A 22,572-nucleotide genomic window follows, 5' to 3' on the forward strand; every position below is an offset into this window, starting at 1 on the left:
ATAATTGTATCATATTCTTCATTCTATTATATCTAAACAATTTATCTTTCCCCAATTTATTTTCTCTTAGTTGAACTGAACTATGCTTCTCAACATAATACTCTTATGTTTCTATATATAAGCTCTCTTCACTTTTTTCATATTTTCTAAGAAAAGTTGTTGGTACAATTAATCTGACCATTTTATATATTAATATTATTAAATTATTATTTATTTGTATGTGTATTAAATTCAACTTTTCATATTTCAAGAAAAGTTAATAGTATTAATTAAAGGTATGTTTAGAAGAAAAAAATGCATCTAATCATTTGGAAAGAGGTTTATATTTAAAGATAATTTTTTAGTCAAATGAATGTTTATATATAAAGACGGGAGGGAGTACACAAGAACTTTTAAGCCAGTTTTAAAGGATCTTTTAAGCCACTTTAGATGTGATCTAAATCATCCTGACATTGAATGTGAGAACCATCTCAGTAGGTTTTACACCCTCTTAAAAATGTAATGTTTAAGTTTTTTTTTTTTTTTATAGATCAAGAGCAAAATGACATTAAAATGAATAGTATCCAATTAAATTGGAACCCTAATCTTATTTGTTGCAATGTTTAAGTTGGTTGTTTCGTAACCTATGAGCAAAATTAAATTATAAACATTCACAAAATTACATCATCAGTCGTTTATGTTTAACTCTTATTTCAGATTGATCTCTGTTGATAAAAATATTGGTAAAAACATCTTATTTTCCTCTCGGCTGATAACCATCCATTGACAAAAATCTCTAGTTGATTGATCTCAACTATTTCTTAAATAAAGTTCATAGATGTGTCTCGGTTATTCTTAGCTACTTCACCATATACACATATACTCCATGGATTTCATTTTGTGTATATTACAGATATGTTTCTTTGATAGCCATTGTTTATGTTGCTAAATATGTTGATATGACCTATTATTAATAAATTAGCTTGGACAGTTAGAATTATCAAATGTGAAAATAGAACTAGATTGTAAACTAGTGGTTGATAGTATATATGATAAGAATAACAACCAGGTAGAATTTGGTAGTATCATTGATGACTGCAGGTCACTATTACAACAATTTACAAATTTTAAGATAAGTTTTGTTAGGAGAGAAGCGAATATTGTCGCTCGTAGTTTCGCTAGAGTGTCAATATTACAAGCTCGTCACCAAGTCTTTAATTTGATTCCATCTTAAATTCCAAATTGTGTGATGAATGAAATGATATGAGTTTTTGTTGGTCAAAAAAATTAATTGATTATTGCTCCTTAATCAGGATCAGTTACTAACATATCTTATAACCGTAGAACATTAAGTAAAAAAAACACTATAATTAAGAATACACACCAAAATAAATCAACGAAGCAAATTACAAGTGTGAAAGAGAGAACAAATATATTTGGAAGTTTCAAACTGATCCAACATGAGTGGCACAAACAAAACCTGTCCATCTTAAAACATGAATTATTGAACCGAAAATGTACATTATATGCATGAATCTGTAAAAATATTTAAGACATAAACATAAAAAATAAAAATAAAAAAAAATAAAAAAATATAAAAAATATAAAAAATAAAAACGTTTGGACTTGTAGCATAATTCATAAGACATTCAACACTGACAAGTTACATAAACATGCAGATATACACATTTAACCCATGAGCAATAAATACATGCTTGAACAACGACAGACCTATAAGACCATTTCATATACTCTATAAATGTGTTCAACGAAAAAAAGGAGGAAGAGAAAACAATAGAGTGAAAACATACATAGACACTACTGCTAATGAGCGTCGTATACTGGGTGAAGTCATACATGGGAGAAAGGATATAAATATACATAAAAGTATCAATAGTTTTTAAAACGTATGTAACACCTTTTAAGATGAATCTTTCTAAGAACCGGTTTAAAATATATTTTTAAGTTGGTTATTAAAAAAGCCCACCTAAAGTGTATGTTTGAAATCAGTTTTATATCCGATCAACTTAAAATGCTGAGTGCTTTCAACCTTATTGCAAGAATGTTACCGCGTGCTTTACAAGAATGAGTTCCGTTCGGTTCATAATTCAATTGGTATTAGTCTATCTATCTGTCCGATTGTGTATAATATGCACAAAGCCTAATAGTATGAGTGTAACAGCGTTTATTGAAAAAAGTTCATAATCTCTCGTTGAAAAGAGATAAGGTTTAAAGTAGTTTATAAAGAAATACATACCCACAACTTAGAAGTCAATTTTACATTGGAGGAAGTTTTACATGGTCACAAACATTTCGGCACATCACTTAGGCATAGACTCACAAAAATGCATATCACAATACTAAAAAAACCAAAAATTAGCGAGTGAAATTTTAGAGAGGGAAAACAGAAAATCACTCTCTAATTCCGCCACTTAATTTTGAAACAAGGAAATTAGTGACGAATGTCGCTTTGTTAGTCACTAATTTTCATTTATAATTTTGCTTTTTCTAATAGTGTCAATTAATTGTTCAAAAATACATATTATTTAATTATTTTTTCTTTCTACATTTACTCAAATATTTTTCTTTGTGCCGATGAGTTTACTCAAATCTAAAGCGAAGAATTAGGCTATGTAGGAAATCACTAATATCAATTAGTAGCCACATGTTTGGATATGCAACATCTAATGATAATTACAACTCCCATCTATCTCGCAATCTCTTTAATTTATATGCTTATGTGTTAATCCTTTCCCAAGAGACTAGAATTCAATTTTTCACTCAAGTGTCTCAAAATGTTGGTATACAAGTACGACCAGCAATAAACGTGCACAATATGCTTAAAATGTGTTCATAATATAAGATAAGGAAAATGTTAACTAGTGCCTTCAGGGTACTAGTTAAGAACCTTAAATAATAACTTTTTATAAAAGTATGTGTAATCAGTACATTGGAAATTGAAAACTTTTAAATTTTAAAAGAATAATTACTTTATTTAGCATGTTTAAAAAGTGCTCTGGAAACACTCGTTAACAAGACTCATGAGATAATGATCCGTATAATTCAATTTTTGCTCAATTCAACAGATCCTCTGCATTAGACAAATTCCGGTCTATAAGCTTCTGAAATTTGTGGCAATTGCGCATGATATGATCATGCATATATTTTTAATTAATGCTTTCAATATGCATGGAGTATATGTTATCTTTAGTGGAAGCATTTACAAATGCAAATTAAACCTTTTGATGGAATGGAAATAAAGTGACCCCGTGTCATTGTTTCATTAACGACTGAGATGTATGATATTAACATGGTGTTTTTTTAAGGAATCTTAATAGAATACATGTAGTACTAGGAATTCAACCCGTGCATTGCACGGGTTTGTTAAAATACAGTTAAATAATAAAACGGTAATATTGATTTTTTTTTTTTGGTTACAGGTAATATTGATTTAAGTACACTCAATTTTGGTTTAAAATGTTTTTTTATAATTGAAAAAATAATGAGCATTTTGTTTGATAGAATTAAAATTAGAACTGGTTGTTTAAATAAAAGTTGAAGGTTTAATGACCCTAAGAAAATAAATAGAGGTTTATAGATATTTTTATCGTACAACCTTAAATACATTATATTTGATAATTTTTGTATGTTTTTCTTTTGTTATATAGAAAAGGTGCATGTTTGTAAATTTTATTTTATTTTTAATGAATATATTTTCTGTTTGAGAAAGACATGTAAAAGAATTAAAAGGCAATTATATTTTACCTTCTTTTTGGTTGAAAAGGAAATTGCTCTATAAAAAAAAGATTAAAAGGAATTTAAAAATTAAAAATAGTCTGATCAAAAAAGTAAAGAAAACCCCAAATTTCAAGGAATCATCCTGAGTGGCGGATTTTGTCCAAAAAATTAGAGGGAGGGACAAATACTAACTAAAATATTATAAGTTTTTTTTATCATGAGCTAGTTCAAACTCTAAATATTATAATTTTTTGGCTTAATTGCATGTGCGGTCTCTTATGTTTATTTCAGGTTTTAAGTTGGACCTTTACATTTAAAAGTTTTAAATTGGACCCTTATGTTTTAAGAGTTTCAAGTTGGTCCAAAACTTTAGTCGATTGGAATAAGTTAGTATCTTCCTTCACTTAACCGTTTAAATATTCGGATTGACAATATGGATGATGAAATTAGTTTTAAGCCATTTTTTAAATTTTGTTTTATTAGTGAATCATTTTTTTCATAGTCACAAACATAAATGAACATTGTTTGATCAGAAACATGTAAGAAAAATGGATATTGAAAATAGAACAAATTTATATTTAAAAAGATAAGATAGTGGATACTTATTGAGAATAGACATGATTTGTTAAACCCTGCTACATAGAAAAAACACAAAAGAATAAAACTATGAAATTGAGAGCATGGACCATTTTATTCAGTATTAGATTTTGTATGAATATAACACACGCATTGATGCCTCTTCATCAATCAAGACCATATCTATACTAAGCGAGGTTGTTCGAAAACCTCAAGTTGATACATTTTTCATCTGGTTAAATAAATGTGTGAATTGAAAAGGTGCTCTAAATCATAGAAAGTGGCATGTAGTTAAAACATTGTTTGCAAACGTAAGGTTTCAATCATGAATACAAAGGGAACTTCTATAATCAATATATCTTCTCTAATTTGCATCGGTTTCAATCATTAAAAAATGTTCAGAAAAAAAGTTTTCAAACTTCCTAAAGTTGAAGTATATTAATGTATCGGTTTTTGTTTTTATTTTAGAATTAATTTGTATCACTATTTCAATAGAAAGTGGCAAGGTTTTTTTTTAGTTTTGACAGAAAGAGTGGGAAGGTTTTAATACAATAGAGATTGAGAATGAAAGTTGGAGCTTTTTTTTAGATATGCCAAGATCGTTTTTATGAGACAATTGATCGTTTTTTTATTTTATTCCTCTACATAGTGTATATAAATATATGAAGACCAAACATAATACTTGAATTAGAAATAAATAAATTGTGCTATAAATAATTTGAATGAACACTATTAGCAACATATGGGTTTTAAAATTGTACCAAACTTACTCATTCCTTTGAAATGGTAGAGAGTTAAATTAATGGAATTTTTCTTCATCATATATAGTAGCTGAATCCTAAAAGAAACAGAAACTTAAAAAAGTACAGCATCAAGTTGCAATACAAATGAGACTTATATTTGGAAGTGATTGATGCACGCGATATGCATATTTTCGGCTACCCAAAAAAAAACGGAAGCAAATACATTTTTGATACATAAGTACTGTAAATATTAATGTTTGGTATGAACCGATTTTATTTCAACAAATGTGAAGCAGTTGCTACATGATAACATTGACATTTGTTATCTCACAAATGTATGGAAGCTGAAAAATGAAGCAATTGAATAGGGAAGGTTGGAAATTTTTTGTACAACTTTATTGGATTAGATAGAAACTAAGAGTGTACGAATCAAGAAAAGAGACGCCACAACAACACAATTATAGCTTAAGGATGACTCAAGCTTAGTAAACAAATCAAGTTTTTTTTAGCGGTGTCATGTTATCACAATGCTTGCTGAAGAAAAACCAAAGCTTACATTAGAAAATAGAAAAGAAAAAGAAAGATTACAATAGAGTATAGATAGATAGATAGATGAATAGTAGGATATAGTGAGAGAATATGAATCCAAATTTATAGTTGTAAAACTTTAGATAATAATTAGAACGGTGGAGCTGTTAGGAATATGTATCAATCCAACAAATTGTAACTCATTAGCTTTAACAAAATTGAGTGCTTAGAAAAGAGAGAGCCACATGATGAATGCTTAGAAAATTAGTTAGAAAGGGAAAAATTGGTGAGGTGACACATAAGCAAAGTGTAGTTTAGAATACATGTATACTAGGTATATAACCCGTGCGTTGCACGGGTTTGATCAAAATATAATTTGCCCATGAACCATACCCAAACAATATTTTTAACTGGATCCACCAATTTTCCCACATTATCCATCCCACCTTGAAATATAATATTGTTTCTAATATTTTAAATGCACCATATTGTTGCCAATCAAACCAATTGCTTAAATTTCTTTATATGACTTTGTTATAACAAAGCTCTAAAATGTTCTCTCGTATTGTTATGTATAGAACCTAAAAACAAAATTAAAAGAAAAACAACGTCAATCTTGTTAAAAATAATAATGTGCTCTCTCTAAAAATAAAACACAGCAACAATCTTGTTAAGAAAATAATGTGCTCTTTCAATATATAATGATACAAAATTGAAGAATATCATCCAAAAGTTGGTTGAAGAAAGTGATAATGGTGATCCAAAACCAAAACAATACCATCGAAATTTATACACAAAAGGATATGACCATAGCCCCTAATTAAAATTATAACCAACCAATTTTCAACAAAAGTGTAAAGAAGTTTGTTGTGAAATTGATATTAATAGAAGGCATGGTGGAAACATCCCGGGATTGACTGAAAATGAATGTGGCATAAGTTGTAGTTATAAACGGTGAGTGGGAATTATAAAAAAATACACTTTAAATTTTTCCATTTTGTAGGTTATAATTGAAGGAATGTTAAGATACATCCAATGATGATGGTGTAAGAAATTACAGAACATTTGAATAGTTTGTAGGTGCATAAACCGTTACTATTAGATTCTTAAAATATGGCTATAGAAAAACAATGATGTTTATGCTCATTAACCCATTGTATTCTAATGCATTGTATAATTGAGTTAGCATTATTGTGAAGAAAAAAAATGTGAGAGGTTACGTATTAGATTAGTTTATTAAATAGAATGATTAGAGAATAGAAATTAAACCCTTTGTCACATAGGCACAATCCTAGCATTCGAGATAGTCAAGTTTAGTTTACAAAGAGAATAAGATATAGATAGATAGATAGATAGGTAGGTAGATGCTCCAAAGATGCGACACTCATCTTGTTCCTTATCTCCTTAAACTTGTCATGCTTCACAAATTTTGCTGAAACGTCTGCTTCATATATAGCAGTAGGACAATGTAACGGTTGTAGTCTCCTTTTATTTACTTGATCTCGTGATTCCTTGTCTCAATGTGTTTACGATAAAATGTCACAATATTTTTTTAGATATGTAAAGTTTCATATTGTTTAATTTAAGTTTAACAATTAGATTGGAGAAAAATATGACAACTTATAATTTTTTTCTTGATTTACATTGTATTTCAAATGGTTCAAGTAAAAAATAATAATTTATTTAAGACCTAATAGGTCTTTACCCCCTATATATGAACAATTTCTTGATTTACATTGTATTTTAAAAACGAATTTTATTTTTTTTCCAGAATTTTTTGTTTTTGTTTGGCCTATTAGGGGGTAAATCAAAAAAATAATTTTACAGGGGGTAAATCAAAAAATTTATTTTACAGGGGGAAAAAACCTATTAACCCTTTATTTAATATGGTTCCTAATCTTCACACATTCTTTCCCCATAACTTATAATATATTAAAATAGACCTCGAAATTATTTGTTTACAACTCATCAATTATACGCTACATGATTATCTCACATTCTCATTCTCCTTTTCTTTTCTTTTTTTAACTCTTTCTCGCATTTTCTACTCTCTATGACTTTTTTAATGGAGGATAAATAATAACTACAGATATATTAAGAAAGGATGATAAGTTTTGTAACTTAAACTTAGATAGAATAAGAAAGGGTGAGAAATTATTATACTATATGGGAGAATGATTTTTTAGAGGTGACGCATATGCATAATCATAGCTTAAGAATAATGAGTCATATTTAATTTATAGGAATATCTTTGAGGTACCATGTCATCACAATGCTAGATCAAGAGTAACTCAAACTTACTTTACAATATAAATATAGAACACAAATATATAATTGATATAAACACTTATACATTCAACCTTAACCTCATACTTTCAAATATATAAAATCCATATAAACTTTCTTAAATTAAATCTAAAAATATTGCTAATAAATTTATTAAACCTTAATTAAAAGAAAACAACTAAATGGCAATAATGCCATTTAATTATCCTTAAAATAAAGTAATAATAAAACTTCCCCAAAAGAATGTGAGTATAGTTAGACAATTTCATAAGATGCACCCAAATTTACTCTTAATTGTAGGAAACTCAATTGATGGAAAGTATGAAGGTCAGCCAATTCCATGATCAAAGGTTAAATTTCCATGTAAATCATCAAAACATAATTTTGACTCTCCAATTTCATGAAGATCAAGAACATTCCATTAGAATTTTGAATAGATGTGTGCTTCTACAATTAGTTACCTAGGCCTTGAATAGATGTGTGCTTCTACAATTAGTTACCTAGGATACTTGATCTTATAAGAACCTATTCAATTAAAAATATAATAAGAGTATTTTCACTTATTACAAAGACACGGATACTTGATCAAATTAAACTAACACCTATGGATAAATATTCTTACTTTCTCTTATTCGACCTTTAGGATTTTTGGTGTTGAGAGTTTTGAGTTTCTTGTAAGATCCAACCAAATCCTCCTCCATCTTATGGCAATTAGTTGAGAAGGAAAAATCTCTAATAGTTATAGCAACAACCACATGTTGGCTTGGAATAAAAATGAATAAAAAAATATTCATTTTTTATGCATTTTTAATATGTTTCCTTCCACATGTTCAGTGAACTCTTGATCTCATAACAATGTTAAATAAAAAATAATAATGAAAAAATACTTTAATTTCAATGAAAAAAATACAATCACCATTTCATATATGAAGTGTCCTTTCAACAAAACTCTCTCTTATTCAAAACCTGTGTATTTGAAATCAAAAAAAAAATATCCATTAGAGAATACGAAAAATTATAGAAATATTAACACACACACACACATAAAGCTTGAAGAGAAAATCAAAACTATCAAAAAATGAAATGGAAGAAGAAATGAAAAGGATAACATAAGCAACATATATATAAGCTTAGAAAAAAATGAGGAGCTTTATAGTAATAAATTTGTGTGTGTAAGAGGATTGATTAAGAATATGAATAATTTTAAAATGTAACCCCTCAATATTAATAAAATGGATTATAATGCATTCATTGTGTAACTTGCATGAAGTGAAGTAAATGGAGAGTTTTTGTAACTGATGGAAAATGAAAGATAGATAGTAAATAAAATTCATATAAGAAATAAGAATTATTGGTGAGGTGACACATAAGCAAAATGTAGCTTAGAATGAGAGAGAATGCATGTAAAGAGATAGTTAGAAAAATAGTTAGAAAAGGGATGTTGGTGAGGTGACACATAGGAAAAATGTAGGTTAGAATACATGTAGGAAAAATGTAGGTTAGAATATATATATATATATATATATATATATATATATATATATATATATATATATATAGATAGATAGATAGATAGATAGATAGATATAGATAGATTGAGATTGAGATTGAGATTGAGATTGAGATTGAGATTGAGATTGAGATGAGATGAGATGAGATTGAGATTGAGATGAGATGAGATGAGATTGAGTGATTTCCTTCAACAAAAAAAAAAATGTAGTATTAAGTGATATTTTCTTTATTTTTTTGGTAGAGCATTATAAAGAAAGAATAGTTTCAAAATCCTTTAAAAAAATTCCAATGCATTTTTTAAGTTCACCTACATATCATCAGTGATGAGTTGTTTGGTCCATTAAAGAAAATACTCGTGTATATCATTTTTTAAGCTTCAAGTGCAGGATAATTTAAATTAGATAGTTTCAAGCATATCTTGGTTTACCTAATATAACAATTTTTTTTATTTCTTGTTTAATGAAGATATTTCTTGTTTGGCTATGGTGAACGTTCACACATTCTATTTATTTGCAATTTGGTTTCACGTTAGTTGGATTATTTGTGTTGTGCTCGGGATGTACGTTCTTTTACTAATTGGTTATGTTATTATCCTTCATAGTCTGTCCTTTAATGTCTATTTTACTTGTATCACCTTTTCGGGTTGCTCTTTTTTGTTTACTGGGTTAGATTTTTGCCTTTCAATTTTATGTATTTCCACTTTTAATTTAATGTATTTTCTTTAGCTTAAAAAATATTGAAATTATTTTCATTTTCAATCATCAAAATTAAAATAATTTTGTCTGGCCAAATAATCATTTTGACAATTCATCTCTCCTTTTAATACAAAAACAATTCATCTGTTCACAAATGTAATTGTAAAAACTTTTTACAATCCATGATCTGGAAGGTATAATATATGTGGTTGAGGATTGAGATGCTGCTGTGTGTTTTTTCCTTTCAAAAACTAGGTTTCCTCAAGACATAACACAAATGTGAATGTCTCAACCGTTTATACATAAAAATATTAGAATGTTTGAACAGTAAAAAATAATATTTATCAAACTGGTTTAATGATAAACCACTTTTATAAATGGTCTATGGTAGATTAACATTTGAAAATCACTCAAAATACTAATGTTGCTTTTTTGGATGAAGAAAGTAATGATCATCTTTGCTCTCATGAATGAGAAGAAAACCTAGCTGAGTAGCTGATGTTGGTTTGACAAAAGTAAAGAAAAACAAATATGAGTTGAGTTTTGAGGCACATATCATTATTGTTTTTCTCTTCTTTTTTTAATGATATCGATCAAGTCATTGTCTCATTGGTTAGAACGAGAAGAAATGTGAACTTCAATTTTTAATAGGTATTGAGACTTGTTATTGGAGTTTTGAGGGATTTTAAAGTGTAGATCTCTTTAGACCAACTATTAAAATATTTTACCTTATAACTTGTTTATTTTGGAAAACTAATTTTTAGCGAATCACATAGCCTAAAACTATATAGGGATATAACTAGGGTTGGGAATAGGTCAGGCCGGCCTACAGGGGCCTACGGCCTGGCCTGTTTTGGCCTGGCCTGGCCTGGACTGTTTAGTAGATAGGCCTAGGCTTAGGCTTTTTAGAAAGCCTGTTTAGTTAAATAGGTCAAGCTTAGGCTTCAAAAAAAGAATGTTAAGCCTAATAGGTCGGCCTATTAATACTTATTTATTAAAAAATATTTTTTTTATATTAAAATAATTGCATATATTAAAAATATAAACATCTTTTTCTCTATCTATTAGTCCCTTAATAGGCTTTGTTGTTATAGTCTTTTATGTAGGCTTTAATCTAGTTGAAATTTACTTGTAGTAAAATAGGCTTTTAAGTAGGCTTTAAGACATGTTTAACCTATTTAGTAGGCCAAATGAACTAACTATTTGATGGCCTTAATGTGAATTAGGCCTGTAAGTAGACTTTCATGTCAGTCCAGGCTTTTAAATAGGCTAGGTCAGGCCTAGAAATACGGCCTACGATAGGCCATAGGCCAGGCTCAGACTTGTGATTTATTTCGTAGGCCAGGCTCAGGCCTATCAAAGTCTGGCCTGGCCTGACCTATTCCTATATAACTATGTTTTTTAACATAAGTACTTTTAATAAAAACGTGGAGTTGGTGGAAATGTCAAAACTAGGGGTAGGAGTACGAAGCTTTACCAAAATGAGACGCCAAGACCTACCAACAACTTAAATGGACCATTATCTCAAATCAAAGCCCAAAACAACACAATACAAATTTTGTTGACTATTATTTTTCTCACCCATGTGTTTCTCGTGCACCCTATTATTTAAAAAAATACTCTTTGCTTGAATTATACAATCTGAATTGTTGATTTTTTTCATTTTCCCTAAACAGACAACCCAAATATTTGAAATATTACAGTTCAGATTATATAATCCAAAAAGTTCCTGAAGGTGGGAAACATTTCAAATTATGAGTGATGCTAGCTAGCAACACTCTCTTTTCAACACTCTCTCCACCACTCACTTTCTTATTGGCTTAAATCATGGTGGGTCTCACATTGGAAATAGGTTTCACTTAAAATGGTGGGTCATACATTAATTTCACCCAATAAAAAAATGAGTGTTGAAAAGAGCTAGCATTGCTCTTTAAATTATGTATAATCTAAAATCTTCATATATGTATGTTTGTCCAGAATTTGATAGAAGTTCACCATTTTTTTCACCAAACACTAAAAACACCTCATATTAGGCAAAAACATGATTTAAAGTAGCAATCTAGTCATCAAGGGACATCATACACACCATTTTCATCTGAATGCAAAGGTAATATGACTATAAAACATTTGCCATTCGATTTCTATGTGTTTTCGTTTCAAAGACCTCAACCAATTTCTACTGGTTGAGTTCAGAATATGCAATATAGGCTCGGTTCAAAAGATGTTGATTACTACATGAAAAGAGCAGTTTTGGCAATTTATTTTACTGTAAATAAACTTTATGCGTCCACTTCCAAGAAAAGTAAATACAAGAGGTGCATCAAAGAATGGTAAAAATATTGTACGGTCAACAAAACAATCACCTTCACTCTGAGAGTATTTTGACTCACGTTCCAGATGCACAGGCTTTACAGACCAAGTCAACAGGCTCAAATAGGAAAAGTGGCCATAAAAGTAATATGTCTCTTAATCCTGACCCACCTCATGGATTATTATTTGATAATGTAAACGGTACCGCGAAACATAGGAAATTGTATCAATGTAAGACTATTATTACTAGTAATAATGACTACGATTCTTACAAATGAAATTACATGTGTGGGAGTGTTGTTGTGTACAAGTGTAAGTTATATGTCCCACATCGGATAAAAGAGTAAAGGTTGATCACACTTGGGGGGGAGGGGGGTGTTGTTGTGCACAAGTGTGAGTTATATGTCCCACATCGGATAAAAGAGTAAAGGTTGAACACCTTATAAGTAAGAGGACTCATAAACTCATTGCCTTGAGGTTTTGGGTAAGAGTGTGGTGTCTCTCTTGCTTGTGCGGTTGTTCTAGTCTCGATGTGGACGGTCCCCCGAGCTCCCCTCGTGACCCAACAGTGGTATCAGAGCACCGTTCGACAAAGGGTACGACTGAGGGAGCTGTCTGTTTGTGCAGAAAGCAGCAACGACAGTACAAGCGTGTCGGTCCGTTTGCGGAGAAACCAGCAACAACGATACAAGAGGACCCATAAACCTATTGACTAAAGGTTTTGGGTAAGAGTGTGGTGTCTCTCTAACTTGTGTGGTTGTTCCGGCCTCGATGTGGACGGTACCCCACGATACAAGAGGACCCATAAACCTATTGCCTTAAGGTTTTGGGTAAGAGTGTGGTGTCTCTCTAACTTGTGTGGTTGTTCTGGCCTCGATGTGGACGGTCCCCCGAGCTCCCCTCATGACCCAACGGTGGTATTAGAGCCTCGGTTCGACAAAGGGTACGACCGAGGCAGGCAACCGATCCGTTTGCGCAGAGGGTAGCAATGGCGGTACAAGTAGTGTCGGTTCGTTTGCGGAGAAACCAGCAACGACAATACAAGCTAGTAAAAAACTTCCGCTTGAAGGGGGAGCATGATGAATTGATGGACTCACACTTGAGGGGGAGTCTTGTGTGCAAATGTGATGTCCCACATCAGATAAAAAAGTAAAGGTTGAACACATTATAATTAAGAGGACCCATAAACCCATAGCCTTAAGGTTTTAGGTAAGAGTGTGGTGTCTCTCTTGCTTGTGTGGTTGTTCTAGCCTCGATGTGGACTGTCCCCCTGATTCCCCCCATGACCCAACAAACTTGTCATGTTTCTTTAGTGGAACATGAAACATAAACACTAGAAGTACTTTCAGTTGCGTATTTTCTTAAAAAAACACCGAACAAACCAAATCAATTAAAATTGCATGGATTTGGTTTGGTTTTGTATTGTATTGTTTTTAAAAGTCAACTGAACCAACTAAATCGAGTGATTTTTCTCTTACGATTCAGGTTGTTTTTAACCTCAAAACCGAACTTAATCGCATGGTAAACACCCCTACTTATAATTGGTAAATCTTATTGTAGATCTACGCATATAATCAATCAACCCACTTATTTTACTTGTATTTACTTATTCTTTCTTCCTTTAACTTTTATACTTATGCTTGTAATTGCATCTTAGTTCTCAAAAATCAATTGTCACACCTAATAAAATGTTTCAGAGGAGTTAAGGAATCACGTTTGAAAGACAAAGTTCTTTCTATGCGGGATCTATATAAACAAATATCAACTCATAGATTATTATTTGATAATGTGAACGATACGGCATAGAAAATCAAATGAAACTCATGCAATTTTAATTAATTTGGTTGGTTCGATGTTTTTGCAAGAAAATACGCAATTAAAAGTACTACTAATGTTTATATTTGCATGTAATTGTCATGTTTTCTTAGTGGAACATCAAACATAAACATTAGTAGGACTTTCAATTGCGTATTTTCTTGCAAAAATATCGAACCAACCAAATAATTAAAATTGCATGAGTTTCGTTTGATTTTGTATTGTTTTTAAAAGGCAACCAAACCAACCGAATCGAGTGATTTTTTTTCTTACGATTCGTATTGTTTTAACCTCAAAACCGAACATAATCGAATTGCAATCCTAATAATTGATAAACCTTTTTGTAGATTGATAAACCTTATTGTATATCTACACATATAATCAATTAAACCACTTATTTTACTAGCATTTACTTAGTTCTAAAAAATCAATTGCCACATCTAACTATTTTTTTAAGGAGTTAAGAATCACATTTGAAAGACAAAGTTCTTTCTATGCGGGATGTATATAAACATAGGTTAACTCGGGGGCTATTCGGTTACTACAGGTTACAAGGTGCTCACTTCTCAGGAATCCCCCTATCCTGGACGCTTCAGATAACCTGATATGGCATTCTCAGGTGTCATTGAAGGTTTCCATCCTAGCGTGGCGCTTGCTTCGTGACAGGTTGCCGACAAAAATTAATTTACTAAATCGTGGCATTCTATCGGCCACAAACACCTATTGTTCGGCAGGTTGTGGGCAGCTTGAAAGCGCTCAACATCTATTTCTTCATTGCGATGTTTTTGGCATCATTTGGCAACAGGTCCGTTCTTGGATTGGTGTTGTAGGTGTTGATCATCAAAGCCTTCGTGCACATTTTTTTCACTTTACTAATTATTTAAGTTGCGCAAGGGCTCGCAAATCATTTTTACATTTGATATGGCTTCTCCATGTTTGGTTTGTGTGGAATGAGCGTAACAATAGACATTTTAATAGCTCTCACACTCTCAATACGGAGCTTATAGATAAGATTAAATTTCATTCATACTGGTGGTTGAAGGCTAATAATGCCGCCTTTATTTTTGAGGTGGTTGGACTCGTTAGTTTGTTTGGGTATCAACTAACTGTATGCTTGTGTATCCGTTTTCAGAACTCTGTTTTTCTGAACGTCCTCTATAGCACGACTTGTGCTTTGTGAGAGTGAATATAAATCCCATTTTTGATTCTTAAAAAAAAAAAAAAAATAGGTGAACTCGTGGATTATATTTCTATAATAATGTGAAAACTGTACTAAAGTGTGTCTTCATACGGCGGTGGAGTGGGCCTGCCGTGAGACCAGGGTCACAGAACCCGTAAAATAATGAGTTTGCCCCTTAAATAAACATTATTGTTCGTACTATAATGTACACAAATAAATATATTTTTTTAGGAAAGAAATAAATAATTGAATAGTAGGTTTTATATCATTTATAAATTCCTCGCAAAACACAAAGGAAAAATCATATTTTGGTCTTTTAACTTATTAACATTTTGATCTTTTATTTTCTTACGACCTCTCAATCTTTAAATTTATGGTCTTTTATTCATATTTACATATGAATTTTAGATTTGCTTGAAATGCATATTCAGATAAATCAAAAGAACAAAAATAAAATTTAAAAAAAATGATCTAACCTTTATCTGAAGTTAAGTTACGGGAAAAAATGTATAATTTAGCAAGAAAGAAAAAATAGTTATATCATTTAAAAAATTTACAATATGTATACACAACAAAATTTTTATGCCAACATCACACTTTCTTTTATAACAAAGAATCAAAAGTTATTGACAAAGAATATTGATTTACACTCTTTTCTAAAATAATAACAAAAAAATTGTGTCCCCACACTGTACATCGCAACAAACTTTAGACAAATATCAAAGAATTATAAAACCAAACTTTATTTTAATAAAGTGATTTTAACCTAAGCTAAAGAGGAAAAAATACCATATTAATAGTACTGCTACTGCTGAGAATCTTAGATAAAAGGACACACTCACTCTTCCAACTCTCTTTACCTTTGTGTTCCTCAAAAACAGAGTACACACTTCACTCACGTATCAGAAAACTTTACTAAGAGAAAAATAAAAGAGTATTTCTTTAGCGTGAAAATGGCTTGGAGCTCCACAAGAGTGAAATGGGTCTTCAAGTTCATGCCTCTAATCCTACTCCATTTGGTTCTCACAACCACTGCAGAAGATGGTAATCTCCTTCTTCTTACTTTCTTTGTTTGTTGAGATCTGACATTTAAATTGCTTCTTTTCCATATGTTATATGATTTGTGTATTATTCTATGATTTTGGTATATTTCTATTGTGTGGTCTAGTTTCATAGTACAAAGATGAAATGCTAGTAATTTTAGTAGCTATGATTTTAATTGGTTTCTGGGGTAACATCTCTAAGAGTTTAATTTAAGGATATACCAATTATAGAAAGAAGAGAGTGATTTTTGAGGTTCATGCTTAGATTTTTGTTTTAATATTAGTGAAGCCATTATAAATGTTGTGTTCCATATGAAGTCAAATTAGCACATAATTTTGAACACTAATCCAAAGTTTTGGTCATCCCATTGTGTTGTTTTGTTTTCAACCGACTTATGTATCAGGAGTGGAGTTAAAAAATGGACCTAAGAGGAGTGAAAGTAAAAATTAAGAATACTTTAGTGACAAAATAATTGAGAAGTTGGTACTGGTTGTGGTGTTTATTAAAATATTTTTTATGTAGTGTTTATTAAAATATTTTTTATGTTTATTTATATCTATTTGCTCAAGGTGGGTCATATATACATAAAAAATATGATTTTGTGTACAAATATAAACATAAAAAATATTTGAATAACTGAGTAAAAAATCATTTAAAGAGCATCAACATAAATTCAAGGTGGGTAATCATATATACATAAATTCCACCTTGATTTTGTGTACAAAATTACATTTGACAGTGATATATCTATCCATTTACTCTAGAATCAAATATAAGACAAAAATAAATCATATTTAATGTTATTTAAAAAGTACATTTTAATTTTGTTAAAAGAAAATACATTTTAATTAATTGTTATGAAATATATTCTCATAAAAAATTAAATTAATAGAACTAACTAACTTTTTAATTAAGTGTATAAGTATTTGTTTACTTTTACATAAATATGAGTATAAATAGTTAACATTTTACTTTAATTATTTAATCTAAATCTAAACTTTATAAAAGAAATGACAAAAATGCTAGTAAATGTCTTAGGACATAGCTTAAGAAACTTAAAAAAAAAGTAACTTATATAAAAAGTGATGTAATTTTAACTTTAATCAGTGTTTGATTTTGTTTTCAAGATCGATTTTCCATTTATGTATTTTTTAAACAATGTCATTAGAACACTAAAACACGTGTTGGCATACTATATAATTCAAGAAATAAATACCATACCATATTATAATCACCGCAAAACATCGCCATCTTGCAATTATTGATAAAGTGTAAGAACCAAAAACTTTACCCTAAAAACATGCAGATCAAAATAGTGTGTAGCTTCTTATAGGATGGCCATAGTAGGACGACTAATAAGAGAGGAAAATCATACCTAGAGACGGGAGATGTATGAAAGAAAGCATATTTGGTTGGTAAGCCGTAAGCATATGGGTCCCAAACCAAAGACTTTTTTCACATCTTAGTCCAACTTCTAGGGATATGAAATGATAAAATTACCTTATTAACATAGTGTTCCCGCCTCTAAACACTTGCCTTTTTCCCTCCATTCTTGATCAAAGTGTAAGGACCTTTCCGTAAAGAAACACAAAGCTCTACACACTTTTACCATTATTGTCCTTTATGTGTCATTAAACCCTAATCTCTATCAATGTGAAAGAATGGTCATTAAACCCTAAATTCTATTAATAATCAAGTTAAATAAAAGAAAAACAAAGGTAAGAAAAAGTAGTTTTTATCTAATTGACTTATGGTCAAAGAAAAATAGATTAGAAGAGGAGGGAGGGCATGTGTTGGGACCCACGTGCTCAACGCGTACAAGACCACAATTTGTTCCCCATCAACATCATTTTTGTCGTATTTTCTTCATTGGAATCTCTTCCCATCATGTTTCTCTTGGTTTCTTCCCATAATACATTGAGATGTCATTTTTCAATGCTAGCTTATTTTGTTCCCATTTTTTGTTTACTACTTATGCCCAGTGTGGCATGTATTGAGACATTTTTGAAATGTTTCTTATTTTGTTTCAAAATTTATTACTCCGATGTGGGCTTTGATGCCCATTCTTTGGATAAGGTAATCTAAATTACACTATTGGTTAGTCTATTATTGGCATGTTGCGCCAATATTGCTTTCAAAGAGGGGGCAGATGTTTAATAAACTAGAAAGAAATAGTTATGCAATTATGGGTAAAGATGCAATGACAATAAAACAAAGATGATATTTTGTTCAACATAAATGTTGATTGTTACAACAATTGGCTTGAATTGCATAATTTGTATTTGGTTTGAATTGTGGACAAAACCTTTACTACAATGATTTTGCTGCTGGCTTTGTACTCATTGAAAATCTTTTCAGCTGAAAATGTGGTCCCTTTACACGTCACAATTGCTTTATTGTCATGTTATGCTTGAACTTGTTATGCTTTTTTTACCTTGCGTGAATCAGTAATTGCTATTGAGTTATTGTTTTCGATGCTCATGATTTATACAATTTTCACTCAAACATTTGTCACCTTTTTTTTTGGTAAAATTTGCACCTTCCTTTTTTTTTTTATTGGAGTCCAAATTGAATGACACACTTAAGAGATAGTTGAATTTGAAGGGTAAGTATAGAGAGTATTTAACAAGACTCAGCGTATATCGGGCTGAGTTTGGGGTGGTGTGGGGTATAGTACATAATTGTATATTGTCCTTTTCACTTGTTCTATTAACCTTTTCAACTAAGTTTTATCCTTACTGCATTTTACTTTCTCATTTTGGAATTGAACCATAGTTGACTAGTACTAGTACTATTGGGTCATCGAATCACCTTAATTATTGCCAAAGATTACGGTGCATTTTTCATACGTAAATAATAAATAACATTTTACATAACTATACTAAGATTTTCATTATTTTATTTTAAAGGGTTAGTTGCAAATGGAGATTTTGAGGTAAGTCCATCAAATGGGTTCCCTAATGAAGCAATAATAGAAGGACCAAGTGAAGTCCCAAACTGGAAATCAAACGGCACAGTTGAGCTAGTAGAATCAGGGCAAAAACAAGGTGGAATGATCCTCATAGTACCACAAGGTAGACATGCAATAAGACTAGGTAACGACGCAGAAATAAGCCAAGAAATACCGGTAGAAAAAGGTTCAATTTATTCTGTCACATTTTGCGCGGCTCGCACGTGTGCACAACTTGAGCAACTTAATGTGTCCGTGGCATCTGCATCACAGACAATAGATTTGCAGACATTGTATAATGTTCAAGGTTGGAACCCTTACGCGGTTTCTTTTAATGCTGATGAGGATATGTTTAGGTTGGTGTTTAAGAACCCTGGTATGGAGGATGACCCTACTTGTGGACCCATTATTGATAACATTGCTATTAAGAAGCTTTTCACTCCTGATAAGCCCAAAGGTATATACTATCAACTTAATGCACATTATTGTTTATCTATGTATCTATCCATGCATTTATACTTTGCTGAAAATACTTGTGAGCTCTTTTAATGTTTTCCTGCAAAGTCATTTAAAATTTTAATGCACTAAGATATGCTATAATATTTTTTGGGTAAACAACAGTTTTGGTACTCTTCTAAAAAAATGGTATTTGAATGTGTGACTCATTGTCGCAATAGTCTTTAAATGTGTTGAAATTGCAAACACATCTCTAGGGTCTTTTTTGTTAGTAATTTTATAGGTAAAATTTATCATTAAAAAATACTTTTGATGACTAAATTGACTATATAAAAACATATTTAAGGACTAAAATGACCAATATAAGAGACACTTGTTGATGTGTTTGCAAGTTTAATAATGTGACAGGATACACTTTTGCGGCCCAAAATGGTGATTTGCCCAATATTTTTTGGATTTAATTGATATGCATAACATTGTCAATCATAATTCAAGAAAAATATAGAATCAATTGTAAAATTTGTAAAATGTAGGGACTAATTTGCAAAATTCTAAAAATAAATAGGGACTAATGTGTAGATTTTGTTGACATATAAAGACAAATTTGAGATTCACATGTATAAAGTAAAGAAGGAATTTCAAGTTCTTGCCATTTAGGGGGTATTTGGAATACTAAAATTTGTTTTTGACAAAATACTCGATAAAATTCCTTCATTTTGAAAATTCTTAAAATTTATCATTCAAACAATGAAATTTACATAGGAATATTTGAATATTGTGAGGGACGAAATTGAGTATTATTCTACAAGATAACAATCGCTTTATGAGAGTCACTGTTATTAAAAGGAGTCACATGTTTTGTAAGCACCACTTTTGTACTACAAACCATACTGAATTTATTAGAGCTTTACTGAATGGTGATTAATCTTGGGTATGTTGAGATTTACAGACAATGCAGTAATCAATGGCGATTTTGAAGAAGGTCCGTGGATGTTTCGTAATACTTCGATGGGTGTCCTACTTCCAACAAACCTAGACGGAGAAACTTCATCCCTACCCGGTTGGATAGTCGAATCAAACCGAGCCGTTCGCTTCATTGATTCCGATCATTATGCAGTTCCAGGAGGAAGGAGAGCCATTGAACTTCTTTCAGGAAAAGAAGGCATCATATCCCAAATGGTTGAAACCAAAGCTGACAAACCATATACCTTAACATTTTCATTAGGTCATGCTGATGATAAATGTAAGGAACCTCTTGCTGTTATGGCCTTTGCTGGTGACCAAACTCAAAACATTCATTACACACCAAATTCAAATTCTACATTCCAAATTTCTAACCTCAATTTCACTGCCAAGGCTGAAATGACTAGAATTGCATTCTATAGTGTTTACTACAATACTAGAAGTGATGATATGAGTTCTCTATGTGGGCCTGTTGTAGATGATGTCAGGGTTTGGTTTGCTGGGTCCAATCGGCTTCATGGGCTGGGCTTTGTAAGACTTGGACTTGGGATTTTGGGTCTAGTTTTGTTTCTTGTTTAAAGGGGTTTCATTATGTTTTAATTTATTTAAATGTTATTAGTAAGCTTAATAGGCTCTTTTCAATTGGGGGGTGTAGGTGAAGTCACATTCTCCAAAATTGTTGTATTGCGAACTCCCTTTTAAGTTTATATAGTTTATGATGATGTATTAAAAATGAGAATGAAAATGTGTAGTTGTAATGTGTCATTCATGCTTCTTAGTGGGTAAGGACTCTTTTCTCTTTCACTATGTAGCAGACAATACGACTAAAAATGAAAAAAACTTATGCAGAAAAAGTGAATCTTCAATGTGCAAAGTGTATCAGTTTTCATTATTTCACTCAAGATTGAATCAAACTTCTAAAGAGGAATGTGGTGGCTGAAGTGCATATCAAATCCAACTTACTATACTTTGAGTGACCTCCAAGTAAGATTTTTGTGAATTTATATTTTTGTGTCGCTATAATTGACTTTCCTTCAACTTTTATATCTTGATCATTATTTCAGGGTTTTTTCTAGATTACCTTCGAAGAATGGTGGGTAATTTACCCACCAACCAATGAAAATGAGCAATTTGTTGGTGGGGTCAAGATAGTTCATGGATACCACTTAAAAATGTGCTTATGTGGCTAATATGTATTGGTTGGGGTAAATTACCCACCATTCTTCCATGGGTACCCTAGTTATTACCTTATTTCAGATATATGACCTACTTGACCTCTAATTGTTAATTTCCACCCAGTTATTTGATAGCAATAAAAATGAATAGTGATTCCACACGTATTTTCACTTTTAATTAATTTTATTTGTAGTGACATAGATTGGAATCCTGATTTCACTATCATTAAAAGTATATTATCTAGTTACCAACATGGTGGCACATTTGATAGAAAACTGAATCCAATGATTCCATGAACATTTGGTTAAGATAAAAGTAGAATATCTAGTTAGTAGTGTAATTCTTGAATTATCATGGTAATGGTGTTGGGCTTGTTAGGTTGTTGAAAACGGCCTTAGAAATTAGAAATAAGAAACTACGTACGTGCCCTATAATGGTTGAGTAATTTGTCTAATCTGATATATGCTATGAAAAACTAAATGCCCTACAATGTTGACAGTTTATGTTTGTTATCATTGACTTTGTTGAAATCGATACAATTTAAATCTAAAATCGCTAAAATAAAAAAGGATGAACCTGCGAACAAAATCAAAAATCTATATTAATCGCATAAAACGGCAA

The 22,572-nt window shown here is 30.9% G+C and overlaps 1 protein-coding gene across 1 annotated transcript; it reads left to right on the forward strand.

Annotated features, from left to right (window-relative positions):
• Window positions 1–16,123: 16,123 nt before the first annotated feature.
• Window positions 16,124–21,579, forward strand: LOC11445630 (uncharacterized). The gene is made up of 3 exons (XM_003593895.3): window positions 16,124–16,406; window positions 19,316–19,813; window positions 20,762–21,579. The coding sequence occupies exons 1-3, from the start codon at window positions 16,316–16,318 to the stop codon at window positions 21,352–21,354; spliced, it is 1,182 nt and encodes a 393-aa protein (XP_003593943.1). The 5' UTR covers window positions 16,124–16,315; the 3' UTR covers window positions 21,355–21,579.
• Window positions 21,580–22,572: the final 993 nt, after the last annotated feature.

The sequence above is a fragment of the Medicago truncatula genome, chromosome 2, assembly GCF_003473485.1.
Source record: "Medicago truncatula cultivar Jemalong A17 chromosome 2, MtrunA17r5.0-ANR, whole genome shotgun sequence".
Taxonomy (NCBI): Eukaryota; Viridiplantae; Streptophyta; class Magnoliopsida; order Fabales; family Fabaceae; genus Medicago; species Medicago truncatula.

Bases quoted from the DNA above. Each gene is read 5' to 3' on its own strand.
- LOC11445630 (XM_003593895.3), top strand. From the start codon at position 16,316: ATGGCTTGGAGCTCCACAAGAGTGAAATGGGTCTTCAAGTTCATGCCT. The intron at 16,407-19,315 runs GTAATCTCCTTC...TTTATTTTAAAG, and splicing joins CACAACCACTGCAGAAGATG to GGTTAGTTGCAAATGGAGAT. The intron at 19,814-20,761 runs GTATATACTATC...TGAGATTTACAG, and splicing joins CACTCCTGATAAGCCCAAAG to ACAATGCAGTAATCAATGGC.